General features: G+C 40.3%; 1 protein-coding gene and 1 long non-coding RNA gene across 3 annotated transcripts in view; one reads left to right on the top strand and one right to left on the bottom strand.

Annotated features, from left to right (window-relative positions):
- Positions 1 to 14,767, bottom strand: part of SMOC2 (SPARC related modular calcium binding 2) — a 142,116-nt gene that overhangs the window by 33,071 nt on the left and 94,278 nt on the right. For both annotated transcript variants that reach the window (XM_081000054.1, XM_081000055.1), the window contains 2 exons: positions 8,954 to 9,143; positions 3,287 to 3,369 (listed from right to left, as the gene is read on the bottom strand). In XM_081000054.1, coding sequence (XP_080856180.1) covers positions 3,287 to 3,369; positions 8,954 to 9,143 — 273 coding nt within the window. The remainder of the gene's footprint in view (positions 1 to 3,286; positions 3,370 to 8,953; positions 9,144 to 14,767) is intronic.
- LOC308474063 overlaps positions 1 to 14,767 on the top strand; it is a 282,096-nt gene that overhangs the window by 238,728 nt on the left and 28,601 nt on the right. The window lies entirely within an intron of this gene.

The raw sequence follows: 14,767 nt of genomic DNA, 5'->3' as shown, positions 1-14,767 counted from the left end.
AGGTGTAAGGTGCCATTTAACTCCTAGCTTTCATATCTCGGTTTCTAACACTGGGCCAGAGTAAATAAAGTATTATTCTTGAGTCTCCCAGTTGTTGGAAACAACATAGTCTGCACTCATTGTTCCTTATTCTAGTTTCCCCTTCTTAGTACCTTCCCTGAACTCACTGTGGTATGGGCCTTGGCATGTTGCCTGACTTTGCCTTTGAGTCTTGTTTTGGACATAGACTGATTTTATGGGCTTGACCTTAAGTTTGTTTGGAATATACTGCACCTGCCATCCTGCCCACATTTGTGAGTGTTTGGTAAGAGGCCTATACCTCCTAGGACTGGGACCGTGGCCCCAGAGGACACCTGCTGGAGCCCCACATTGGTCCTACTGACAATGGGGCACTGACATTGGTTGGGCTGGAGCATAGGAGGCTTCAGCAGTTAGCAGGTAGAGGAGGGGGGAGATCTTACATCAGTAAGAGCTCCAGCATTTGAGTCCTGTCTCCAACATCAGAGAGGGATGTCCAATATATCCAATGACCCCCTACAGTGCTCTTCCGGGGGCCTTAGCACTGCACCATTAATATCTCATCTTGTAATCACACGCATAGAGAAGGGAGTGGAAGAATGGTCAATAGCCACAAGGCAGTGTTGTCAGCAATACCCGGAAAAGATAAGTGTTACAATTACATGTTCATAGTGCAACCTTTGTTCATAAAGGAATAATCACTGCAAGTTACAAACACATAATTCTCCCTGAATTTTGCATTCTCCTTGACCAACACTAATTCAGATTATAGCAAGAGTCCTGTTTAATCCAGCATTTTTTTCTCATAGATGCCTACAGGAAACTCGTATGCAAGACATGAGCACATTAATTCATTTAGCCTATCACATAATATATTTAAATTGTTATTCATCTCTCTGGTAAGCAACTGGTGTAGTATGCAAATACTTTCACCAATGCCTAAATGAAGAATGATTACCTCATTAGAAATATTTAATGTGGTTGGCACATTCTATGTGGCTGGTGCCGAGGTGTGCCTTGTAAATTGTGGGGAGTGGAGGGCTGAATCAAGCCCATAAAATCATGCGTGCAGACTTCTCCTCAGAAAAGTAAATTGTAAAACTGGCACGTCCAGCGACTGCAAATGTTAATATTTGAAACTGCCCAGACTGAAGGACTTAAGAGTTAGTGTGCACTTATGAAGTCAGGGGGAAAGATTTCATAATGATTATATCCTACTATTGGACAGTGAATGAAAAGGAGAGTAAAAGAGAAGCATTTTTCACAACTGAGTTTTCAAAACTATTATGCCATTCCAAGTTCAGCTTGATTTGACCAGGCTTTGCCCTGGTGGAACAATGAGCCTAGCAGCCTTTGGCTGCAGTCAGGAGATATTTAATCTAGTGACCTCTTTGATGCAACTTATCCTGGAACAAATGATTTCATGCTTGCTGCTTTTGTAGGTAGGCAGTAAACCACTCAGGGGTGGAAGAATGATTAGGAACTTGGCACTTCTTATAAGTTACTCAGGAAAACCTCAAGGTCTATCTGTGTAATAGGTACGATGCTCATGCTCTCAATTTTATAAAAGGTTACATATAAATAGAAAGTATGTAACTAGTGGGTACATAGTCCTACAATAACATCAATAACCAAGTACTTACAAGCCAGAGGTTGCCAAGGGTAAGCAACTTAAATGAAGGAGAACTCAGATCCATGTTCCATTCACCACTTCATAGCAATTATGAGTTCATGTTGCAGCAGTGGTTAGGGAATGGTCTGATAATAATTGTAGTGCAAGCCCAGAAGGGTAGAATTTAAACAAGCATTGTCCTTCTAAAGTTCAGAACCTAAACCCCAAAGAAATTACCAGGTAGGAACAGAGAGGTTGGAAAACTTTTGTTAATCATGCCTTTGGCAAAAAAAATTTCTGAATGTGGTTACAACATTACTGCTGCTATAATAGGGGAACGCTTCTGGTAAAGTAGTATCAGGAAGGGTGAAAGGAAGTGTGAAATTTGGCAGCTTCTCATGGCATCTTACAAAATTCAGTAGTAAGATGTTTCAGATGAAGTTGGGATCGTGGTTGGCATTTTCCAATGAAGGTCAGTCCAGGCCTGCTCACCGTTTATGTTTCACTTAACTAAGTCAAGGACTTAAATGAATATAGTCTGAATCCCTGGAGACCCACTGCCAGTCAGTGTAGACAATAGTCAGTTAGGTAATCTGAGCAGCAGGAAAATGGAAATCACTTCCCTTGAATGCCAACCAACCACCACTGCCAACCCATGTAGACAATACAGGTCTAGGTGAACCAACGGTCTGACTCATTATAAGGCAACTTCCTTTGTTTCTATGAGCAAAGTCTAATTTAACATTGTTCTGAGTACTTTACAGAGCAGGGCCTGTATACCAGCACAATTATTGGTCAGTTTTCACATGTGAAATTTGCACTATACTAGCTCCTGACATGGAACTTCTTTTAAATTGTCGTTTCCTTGTTCAGGAGAGGTTGGCCAGACTTCTCTTGTCACTGGTGAACTCTCCTCATTGCTACTGGGGAAGTTCCCTCCCCATTCTCAAATGCAAGGTTTTTTGTTTGGGGAAGGGAGGTTCTGGCAGGGAAAATGTTCTCAATGAAAACTATTTTTTTTTAAAGCCCCAAATTATTTTTAAGACAAGCCCATCTAATAAAATAAAATAAATTCATAAGATGAAGCCTGCATTCCAAAGAACACTTTGTTCAAAATAGGTGGCGCAGTACAGTAGAAGCATTGTTAAAACATCCAAAGGTCAGTCATGTGTTTGTCTCCTTTGAAACAATAAATGCAGATATTTTATCTACTTCCTTTGAGCGTAAACTGAGTTTGGCATCATAATGGTGGCATAAATCATTTCTTGTGCTGGAGAAGACAAAGGGATGTGCATTATGCTGTGGAATATTTAGCTTTGTAACATCCAAACATACTGTTTGTGTTCAGGGATCCATTTTGGGAATTACTGACCTAGATGTTGAGTTTCACGTGTACAGTAAAAGTTGGATTATGCTCCATTGCTACTAATAGCAGATTTCATCTGATTTCCATGACAGTAGAAGCAAGACCCAACACAGCAAATATCAGTACAACTTCTCTTACACTCACCTTAACAAGTGATGTCCAAACTGGAAACCTGGCTTAGCAATTATTGCACCTACTTTTGCTTTGGGACTCAAGATAGTGAAGTCTCTCTCCCCAGGTTAATTCAGTGAACAAACACCCTAGCTAAACACCATTTATTATACACTGACCTTGAAGCTGGCGCCCTTTGAACAAATCTTTTGTTTTGCTTGGATGAGCTCTGGCACTGTTATCACATTTGGGTTGCTCATATCTGAAGGGAGAACAGGAAGAAGAAAAGACAACAAGGTAAAGTCAATTTAATTTGCAAAATCTATCACATCATAAATGATGTAGTCACACTGAAGTTTGGCAGAGTGCTCAGACTCAGGCGTTCCTCTAAAATTGCAGCCACACATCTGCACAAATGCCAAATAAAGCACATGCTAGAAAACCATTAATTAAGACTCATGCCATTCCCTGAGATAAGCACTGCTGAGCAATTTCAGCGGGGGGGGGGGGGACATTTCAAAAATGGGTCTAGAAAATGCTTGTGCCTGATCTCACGAGACTGTATAGCAGTTTCCTCTCTCTTAGGTAAATCTCTGGTACAACCATTTTTCCTTGTGCATCTATAAGAAACTGAGCTTGCAGTGTGCTATGAATCTGCTGCTATCTCCCATTTAAAATGGCCCTTTCTTCTTCTGTTTAAGGCAAGTTAACATGCCCAGTTCCTTCACAATTCTCAGCAAGCCCCTTGCTGAGGCTTTGATACAAGCGTACTCTTTTTGTGGTCTTTAAAGTGTCCCAAAATCCTTTGTTGGCTGCTATTCTGGAATTTATTTCATTAGTTATCTATAGATAACTTTTAAACAGTAGGCAGGGGGGTTATTGTGTTGCTTGTTTTTATATTATTATGTATTTTTGTGTTTTTATACTGTAAACCTCTCTGTGATGCTCGGATGAAGGGTGGTATATAAATTTAATAAATGGTAATGGTAATGGTAATAATTGAGATTGTGCTAAAATATAAGTCTTCTGTCTTTACAGGCATATATGGCCATGCAAAGGAAAGGCAGATACCCAGAATCTGGAACTCTACCGCTGTATTTTATTGTGGGATTTAATCTGTATAGCTCACAGATAAAAGCTGAGATAGAACAGTTTGAAATATGCTTTCTATGGTTCTGTGTTATGTATCTTTATCATGTGAAGAGCTCAAGGAATTGTAACAAATTCATGAGCAATGAAAGGAAATGGGAATTTAAGCCAGCCATTGGCTGTGATTTGGGTGTCAGTGTTATAGCTGATCCATTTGCAGTTGCTGTGAGATTTACTTCTCCTTTAAAAATGTCAGTGTTGAGAAAACAAGATTTGCAAAGAAAATGACAGATGCTTTAACCCTCAACTGATTATTAATTAATTATCTGGAAGGAATGATGCCAAACAACTAAGACCAAAGTAATGTCTCACAGGGAATAAGGCCACTGAATAGATGATAGATAGATGATAGATAGATAGATGATAGATGATAGATAGATAGATAGACAGATAGTGTGTGTGTGTGTGTGTGTGTGTATTTCTCTCAAATACACAAAGAGAGTGGAGCAGGAAGTTTGCTGTTAAACTAACACCAACTACATGGTGATGGAATTACAGTGGTTTGGTGATTCATATGAGCTACACCGAAGGAGAAAGGAGTTCGAATGTACCTCAGGCACTAGAAAACCACCGACAAATAATACTCAGATTTATCTGTGATGAACTTTCTTTGAAGATTCCCTCCAGTTTTCAAGAATAATGTAACTGAATGATGTCTGTGAAAGGTGAGTGAAAAATAAACTATGGATTCAGACGGGCACTTTTTCCTGTTGTGTAGTGACTTCCGGATTTACCACAAGATGGACTCAAATGCAGCAGTCTTTCTAGAAAAGTGCCATTGTATGATGAACTCCTCCTAGGTAAAGATTTTGTAGACTGATGAGTCAATATAAAGTTTTGGGGTGTTTGTGTTCCTGCTTGGCTTTGTTACATTTCCTGTGCTATTGAACTCAATAATATAAAGAACCTAGTGCTTGAACATGATTGATCTGGTTTCTCCATTGTTTGATTTGGTACCACCCAGGCAATTGGGCTTTTTACCCAGTCATGCTAGGGAGTGTAATTTTTCCACTACACTCAAAATGAAAACTCCTTTCAAAGCCATCGTAACAAATCATAGAGTGCTTGGGCGCCATGCTAGCCCTGAGAAAAATGACTGGTTGGAATGAAATAGTCCCCGCCTTCATTGTTTAATTTATCTTCTCATTGTCAGTGAGAAACTAGCCATTTCTGAAACTGGCCTATAGCCCATCAGATACAGATTGCTCCAGGAAGGTGCAATGCAATTTCATGCTCAAATGAGTGTGTGTCCTGTGGGTGAAAAAGACACCTTTAGAGTAGGGAGAACAGAAGCTGTTTTGATGGCAAGCTTTCGATGGAGTGGATGGTAATTGCTGATACATGACCTCTTTTAACCAGCCAAGTAAAGAATGAAAGAGAAATCTTTGAACTGGGTGCACTAATGTAGCATCTGGCAATTGGCCTGAACGCAGATTAATCTGATACCCCATCCTGCATTCTTCCCTTCTCTTTCTCTCTCTGCCTCCAGATTCTCCACAGCAACTGGCATTTCATGCTTAGACTTTGTGCTCTCTCTCTCTCTCTCTCTCTCTCTCTCTCTCTTTTTTACCAAGTCCAGATTTATGAGGGATTGTACTTAGCAACTGCCTATGTCTTATATAGAATAGCACACTGTTGGCAGATAAATCAGTTTGCTAGAAGAGGAGAGAGAGGTGCACATTATATTTATTTATTATAAACCCCACTATTTCTTCTATCTAGGAGCTTAGATTGGCACACATACGTCTCCCATCCAAGCAATGCTCAGGCCTGCTTAGCATCTGCTATTGAGCCCCATCCTGCACCTTCAGATCCTTCTATGCATTCTCTTTGTAAATAGGGTTAATGGGGGCTGCACCAGCAATTGTAGGAAGAGTACAAACTGTAATATTTATTACGGTAGCTCTCCCAACCTGGAGGGCTGAAGACTTTATTTTTTAAGAAAGTAAAGCTGATGTCATCAAAAGTGCAAAGGCTACACAAGACATACATCTCATGAAGAGATGTGAAGGGGTGGGGAGAGGAGGCTAATAATAATAATAATAATAATAATAATAATAATAATAATAATATATTATTTATACCCCACCCATCTGGCTGGGCTTCCCCAGCCACTTGGTGCCTAGAAAATGAAAAGAGGGATAGCAGAGCTACCTTTTAAATTCAAAGTTCATAGCATTGCCATACGTCTGGAATTTCCCAGAATACGGCAGTCGGAAATGAGGCAACCCTACAGTTTAAGACTACCGTCCTATGACCCATGGGAGGGTGTCCGAGGGCCCATAGGCTACATTGGCTCTCCCTCTCTGACAATGGAAACATCCATGGCCCAGACCCTACCAGTTTCAGAGATTCAAAGGACTGCTGAGATAAAATTCCAGAGGGGTTGTCATGTAATCTGTTTCAACAAAGCCGCCAAAGAGTTTTGTAGTACCTCAAAGCTTTCAAAAAATAGTTTTGAGGTACACAAGACTCTTCATATTTCAGTCATGAGTGTAGGCTTTCATCTGCAGAAGAAATGACAACTTTCAGGGAAAAACTGCTTTATCTCAGGTCAGACCACTGGGCCCATCTAGCTCTGTAGGGACTACAATGATGGGCAGCGATTTCCCAGGGATATTTTTGCAGCCCTTTCTGGTGATGGCAGGAACTGAACTTTGGAGTCTTTTGCATCCAACGCATCGCTCCACCAAGGAGCAATAAAGTCCTCCTCTGACTGAGAGTTTGAAATTCATTTTGAACAATGAATGCCTATTCTGGCCTTCTAAAACTGATTCTCTCAAAAACATTGTTTTGTATAGGAAGAAGAAAAAGATCGGTCTTTTAAACCACTTGTGCTTGCATCAAGTGAAACATGCTGCCTTGGCTTTTGGTGGGCTTCCATACAAGCATTCCTAAAGAAGCCTAAGCCCACATTGTTTCCTTTGGAAAGCGATACTTTGCTTGCCTGCATCTGCTAAACATGGCCCACAACTCTTCCCCGCATTTCTGGCTCTGCTGAAATTCATGAACTTCAACTTACTATTTAACAACATGTTAAAAATACATTTCTTCTTTCTACTGCTTCCAGCACTGTTGCTCCATTGAAGTTAATCATGTGAAAATGGGCTGAGGGGACTGTTTCTGGGAAATAATGGAAATGTTTCTGAGGTTATATTTCTTTTCTTACAGGGATCCTGGCAGGTCTGATTTTTCTTTCCTTTACTGCCAGACAGCAAGTGATTGCATTTTCTCATATATATGCCACATTTTGCTACCCAAAGTGCTTTATAATCTTATTTTATCATTTACAGGCCACTTTTTTCCTACTCAGATTGCTTTACAGTCTTGTAGCTTCTTGCGTTTACCCTGTGAGGTTCGCGAATGTTGTTTCAATTTCACAGTAGGGGACTGAAGTTGAGAGACGGTGATTGGCCCAAGGCCATACACAGAGTCCATAAGTAAGCTGAGATTTTTACTAATGTCCAAACATAGTCTTGCATTGCCACAGCACATGGGTCTGACGTTAATATATGTGCTGGGAGGGCCTCACGTTATTACATTATTGTAATAGCAAGATGTAATCACAGCTGCCACTTTTCCATTTGAAGTAAGAGGGAAATCAATGAAAATGGTGGTAATTAATGAAGGAGATCAATGAAAAGAATGATGCTGCAATCAGAATCCACAGTTGGGCAATAAGAATGCAATCTGCATTGTACCAAAGTCAGCAACAATTTTTCCATCGTTTTTAATGGATCATGATTGTTACCCTCAGTCTTCACCACTTACCAATCAAGGTATTGTTGGTGCAGTCAAAATTTTATACACACACTTCTATCTTGCATTTCAACATTTTTCAAAAGTCTAGATAGCAAGGTTAAGATTTAGTTTAGGGTGAAAAACTGAATGTACCAATTAAATTTGGAATAATCATATTTTGAATGTGTATTGAATTGTTAGGATGCTGTTTTGTAGTAGATTATTTAGTCTATATTGTGTGATGTTACTGTCACTTTAACTGTTCAATTCTAGACATGCCTACTCATAAGTAAGCCCTAATGAGCTTAATGGAAATTACACCCAGGTATGTAGGATAGCAGCATAAGAATGCCTCTTGACATTTTATTGTAAGGCAATTAAATTGGCAGTTGTATGAACATTTTGAATTATGGTGCTGGAGGAGACTCTTGAGAGTCCCATGGACTGCAAGAAGATCAAACCTATCCATTCTTAAGGAAACCAGCCCTGAGTGCTCACTGGAAGGACAGATCCTGAAGCTGAGGCTCCAATACTTTGGCTACTTCATGAGAAGAGAAGACTCCCTGGAAAAGACCCTGATGCTGGGAAAGATTGAGGGCACAAGGAGAAGGGGACGACAGAGGATGAGATGGTTGGACAGTGTTCTCGAAGCTACCAGCATGAGTTTGACCAAACTGCGGGAGGCAGTGGAAGACAGGAGTGCCTGGCGTGCTCTGGTCCATGGGGTCACAAAGAGTCAGACATGACTAAACAACAACAACAACGATGAACATTATAGTTGTTTAACATGATTGCTTCTCAATATAGCATGCTATACATGGGTTCACATAAATGAATGTCATATGATCTGCCATACTATTCACAATCTTACCTCCCCTTCCCCAATTTATCTCTGTTCCCTAGGAAATAGAACAAGGAATAAATGCCAATCATAATCTCCCTCCAAAATCCCTTACCTTGTTGATGTACCAGGTATGGGGCGTCCTGTATCGACAAGAACACACCAGCAGTAACCCGTGGAAGGATGACACTGCACTGGCTTGTAAAGGCCACCGCTGGCACACTCTGGAATGAACACATTGTCTTTCTGAGGTTGTTTAGCTTCTTCTAATGCTGACTGAAGTTCTTGATCACATGATGCCGCGGCTGGAAAGAAAAGAGCAATAAAGCTATGGAATCGCCTATAGACTGATCAACTAGCTGGTAGATTAGCCAAGCAGCCAAAGTAAAATAGAGTCTGGAGGTATGGCACCAGTCACATGAACCTTCACTGGCAGTCTGATAGGGTGAGCTCAGTCAAAAGTCTCCCTTCATTTATTTAAAATGTTTGCACACCACCTTTCATTTTAAAAAATCGCAAGGTATTTCACAATAATGCAGTTCACTTAAGGTTCATCACCTTGTCAGTTCTTTGGGATGACTAGGTCTTCATTTGACTTATAAATGTTTTCCCTTTGGTTCACTGCGATATGTTGAACACCCATATTCCTAGAGATTAGCAGCTTCTACAATAAGCGTGATTCTGCACAAGTCTGCTTAGAAGTATGCCCTGCCTAGTTCAATAGGACTTACTCCCAGTTAAGTGGGTATAGGATTGCAACCTAAAGAAAGGTTACCAGATTTTTTTCAATGAATCCGGGGACACTTTTCAACTTCCTACTAAATAGATGGATTTTGTCAGGGGACTGATTTGTGAATCCGGGGACTGTCCCCGGGAAACGGGGGTGTCTGGTAATCTTAACCTAAAGGCCTTTCCAGTTGTGGCTCACCACCTGCAGAACACTCTTCCCAGTGAGGTCTGCCTGGCAGCTTCACGGACATCTTTTTGGCCTCAGGTAAAATATGTTTCCCTTCCCCAGCCCTTTGATGGACTGAGTTGATTACATTGTATTGTTAATGTGCTGCCAAAGCTTTGTGTCGCTGTTGGGAAGGGTTCTTTTGAATTATAAAGTTTTTAATGTTTTATTTGCTGTCTTTCCTTCCCTTGGGAGGAAGAGCAGGATATACATTAAACAAACAAACAAACAAACAAACAAACAAATGGGATTTTTCTTTCTTTTTCCTTTATGGTACAATATAATTCTCTTTTTGTTTTAAAATGCAAGTCGCTTGGAGAACTTCTTAGGTAGCAAGTGACCAATAAGTCATAACAATCATAATAACGCAGAAAATTAAAAGGGCACCTGTACCCACCTTTAACGTATCCAACTGCTATACACATATTTCCTCTCAGTTGTCTAAATCCCAGGAACAAGCACATGACAAACATTATCAATAACATCCCCTTGCTGATAGTTCTCCTTTTCTCATTAATATAATGAGCCACGAATGGACAATTTGAAAAGGCTACTTTCCAGAGCTTTAATTAAGCTTTGACATTCAATGCAGTTGCTCCACAGAAGCCCAGTAACAAGACACCCGTGACTTTAAAAAAAACAAAAAACAAGTCCTGCAAAGTGAGACATGTCAACCACTGTGAAGCAATGTAAGCATGTCCAGCATTTAAGAAAAAGAAAAATTCCCTGTAAGCTTCTTAGAAGAAACTGGTGGTTAAATTTGGTTCACAAATATCACAAAACTGTAGTTCTTCACTGTGAACCTTTCATTTCAAGAAGTTTCATCTTAGCATCCTAAACTTCCCAAGCTTGACTTAAAGCAAATGCTCAACTAAGCAAAGTAAGAAAACGGTTAGTGTATCTCTCAGAAGATAGATAGACAAGTCTTAAAGGATGGACTAGTTAGTTCTAAGATTTGACTCACAAACTGACTTACTTCCAGGGAAGGCTGGTCCATTAGCATCAATGGGGCACTGCCCCACCAACCTCATCCTGTTCTACCTGCTTTCCTTCTTATTACCTGTCGAGGGCACGGCTGTCAGCTTCCCCCTCCTTAGGCTCACTATTGCCTTGCTAGAACTCAGAGGAGGATGGGGACACAACTATAATTAGTTGGCTTCACACATCAATGGTCCTTGCTATATTTTTCCTTGGTCGGGGGGCCACCAGGTGGCGCATTGGAAGATGGCCGACAATAACATCTCTCCGACCCACACGAGGTAATTAAGAGGCTGCTATGGGAAGTATGCAGTCTTCCCTCCCCCCCAAGGAGATGGGGGGGGACTGCCTTGCCAGCGGTGTCCATAATGCACCCCCCGGATTCGAAAGAAGGGGTGCCCGGTCACTTGGCACAAGCCCCCGGTGAGGTCGGCTCTTCCTGACGCTGTTTCCAATCAGCACGTGCTGGTTCGCTTTAGCTTGAAAATATAATTGGAAACATATAATTGGAAAGAAGCTAAAGCACATACATCAAGCAAAGTTCGGGAGACAAGACTGCTGATTAATGGATCTCTGTGACCGGAGCAACGGAAGGGACAAATAAATCAAGTGATGAACCACCATTAAGAGACTGGTATGTTTGGAGTTAAATGGAAGGGGGGTGGAGGAAAAAACTTTTCTTTGCCTTATGTGAGTATTAATAACCCTCCACCCCAGAAAGAAGATCGTTGCATTTTATTAATCACAAGCAGGAATTCAAGAACTGTGTGGAGTGAATTATAGATCAAAGAGATGATTGGTAAACAACGGAGAACGGAGGAGAGTTTTATGACACAGCTTTAAATGGCGTCTCGCTAAGACAGGCTTGTCTAAGAAAGACGGGGGGAGGAGGACCAGGATCATCAGAATGTGAATGATGATTGGAATGTGATCTAAACCTGGCAGAGCCCTCCTGATATACTTGGCAAGCCTGGGAAAATTAAAGGACAGACCGAAGATAAATTCTTTACGGAAGTGTGGAATGGCGGCTGTCCCTAAGTGATGTGATTATTGGAGAGTGTAAAACCCATACAGAGGATGTTTGTTTCCAACCCGCTTGTGAAGATTATCAGTGATCGCAAAGAAAGGAATATATGATAACAACAAGAAGATGAAGAAAGTAATAAAGAGACTATATGGATAGAACTGTTTAATTAAAGCAGCAATATAAGTGATGCTTGGACCCCCGTTCGGAGCTTGAAGTATGGGTACCCCCAACAAAATTTAAAAATCTGGCTGTATAATTTGGAATTAATGTGATTTGGAAATAATGTGATTTGATTGGCCTGATAATAAAAATTATTTTTTAAAAAATATATTTTTCCTTGGTCATCCCACCTTTGCCCTACCAGGCCCAGTGGGAATCAGCTGCCACTAGCTATTTGGGTTCCATTGCCCCCTGAGAGTTAGCACATGCTGTAGGCAGAATTCTTCTGTCAGGTTCCAAACGATGTCTTCAGGTTTCACCAACCATGAAAGATTGGTTCATTAGACTTGGCATTTGGCAATGATGGGAGAATATATTGCATTTGTGCATATACACCAGAGGTGGGAACAGGCCGAGGGGACAAATATGACCCCCAAACCTCTTTCTCTGGCCCTCAGAACTCTCCTGAGGCCAGACCTGTCACTGGCCTAGGTTTGCACCATGAAAGTGTTTTGCCTGCTTCACACCCTCCTTGGATGTTTTTGCTCAATTGGATATGTCCTCTGATGGGGCCGCTTGCTTGCCTGGATAGAGAGGGATGCATAAGTGGGTGTAGAAATTAGCCTACAGTATACAGGTCAAGCTTACATTCTTTGCGTCACCCATTTTTGGCCTCTGGCTCTGCCCACCACTGGAACATAACCCTCTGGCTGAAAAGGGTTCATTACCCTTGATGTACATAATGGAAAGTGACATAAAAAAACCTTTCCATAAATCTTTGTTCTCCATATATTTGTAAGGCATTATAAAATAGAGTCCCTTTTGCTGCTCTCCTAAAAAAGGCTATGGATTGGATTCTATAGTATATGTTGACTTATGTACAAAGTTCAAAGTACATAACTACAAAACTGCACACAAAAGTTAAGATTTCCTATTCTTCCTTCTCCTGCACCTCCTAAAGTCTCTCAGGGGATGTCAAGAAACTGGTTCCTTTGAGTGGTGTAGGATGGAGCACAAGGGGTCAGATGAGCAAAGAATTGACTGAAATTGCATAGACCTCATTATCGGAAATTTCAGTTCAAGCCTGGAAGGTACTTTCCTATCCCCATGTTGACTATTGTGAATCAAAACATGAGAATCAGAGACCCAGGAGCTTTTCTGTGTTTGAGCTTGCAGAGAATGCCTAATGTACAGCTGCTTGTTGGAAATTTAGCACTCTTGGAATTTAAGTACATTCTTGTGGCCTAACAAAATTCTCAGGGCTCCAGCCTCCCTTCATTTGCATATGCTTTCTAGCTCAGCTGAGTAAAAGAAGCTGCATCTAGCAGATGCAATCATTTAGCTCTGTGGTTTCCTATGGGACTATCACGCTGTTTATAGGAGTTGGCCTTTTGGAAGTGCATTTTGAAGAAAATGCACACTAGAAACGGAATACTCCAAACATATGTTTACTTCTGGTTCATCAGGAATGCAATCACAATCTTATCTTCCTGTAACATCTCGCCATATCTATATTTAGCACAGTTTTGAATTAGGTTATTTTTTAAAAAAACAGACTCAATATAAACTTCTTCTATACCGTGTCATCAGAAATTTGCCACTTAAGCCACAATCATTGAAAGTAAATTAGATTAACTTTTACCAGAGCTATGCAACCTGTTCACACAACTCTGGGAATGTTAAAGTCTCTCTTTTCTTTTCCACTCGTCTGTCACCCTTAATTTCAACAGAATTTCCTTTTTTTAAGAAAAGTGGCTTTATTGAAGTAAGCATTAGAAAACTGTATTTTTCATGATAGCATCTCTTTTTATGAAAGGTTCTTCATCTAGATTAAGGTTCACCACAGTATTTCTTAAGTCCTCTACATGAACTGTCAGTGTATTTAGAAAACATGATTAACAATAAATAAATATATTAGTATGGTTGATTCTTTTACAGGCTTAGTTCTACTATTTTGTATATACCATTTTGTGTACACACACACAGCAAAATGTAATGTAAGTGAACACTCACCAGGGCTCAGTCCCCAGAAACTGTTTTCAGTTTTCAACTTGGTTTTAGAATATGCATGTTACAGAAGCTAAGAACCACTGAGCACACTCAGAGTGCCTTTCCCCTGTGCCTAGAAAGCATGGATTTTCTAAAATAGGTCCCTTTCTAAAAAGACCTATTTTAGAAAATATGGAAAGTGTTACTGACTGTATAAGTGTAAAGGATAATGCCTGCCTCCTTCCCTCAGTATAAACTGTGGACCTTTTGAATTGAATCTTCCTCACAAAACCCTGTAAAGAAAAAATTTGCAAAGAAAACCCTGTAAAGAAAATCTAAAACAGAAAAAAAGTATTAAGATTATCATTGTGTATAGTTGTTGGGCTGTCTTAACCTGGTTACGTTAATAACTTACCCTTAGTATCTGTCTGGTTTGGTTTATTTTTTAATTGATATTTTCAGAAAAGTTTAATGAGTCATAAAACAGGGCAGCTAAAACGGTAACATCATCAGCCAATATAAAATCAAACCAATATGATATAAACTGACCTAGCAACTGGCCCAGTACTAAAACTCTACAATGGCCTGTGCATGTGTGTTGAATTTATGTGTTTATTTTTATATCTCTTTCGCTGGCGATGAAAGCTGGCTCAGAAGTTCTGGCAGCAGCCCTATCTCAAAAAGGAGGGCATTCCATAAATGGGATGCCAGTACAGAGAATGAATATATAAATACACACACATCTATATTATCTATTTCTATGTAATAGTAAATGAATCACAGCTGCACAGACTTACAATTTCAATTTTATGAAATAATAG

The sequence above is a fragment of the Podarcis pityusensis genome, assembly GCF_964106645.2.
Source record: "Podarcis pityusensis genome assembly, chromosome: 3".
In the NCBI taxonomy this organism is placed as follows: Eukaryota; Metazoa; Chordata; class Lepidosauria; order Squamata; family Lacertidae; genus Podarcis; species Podarcis pityusensis.
Note: the sequence above shows the minus strand (reverse complement) of the source record. Positions and strands in the feature narration are given on the sequence as shown.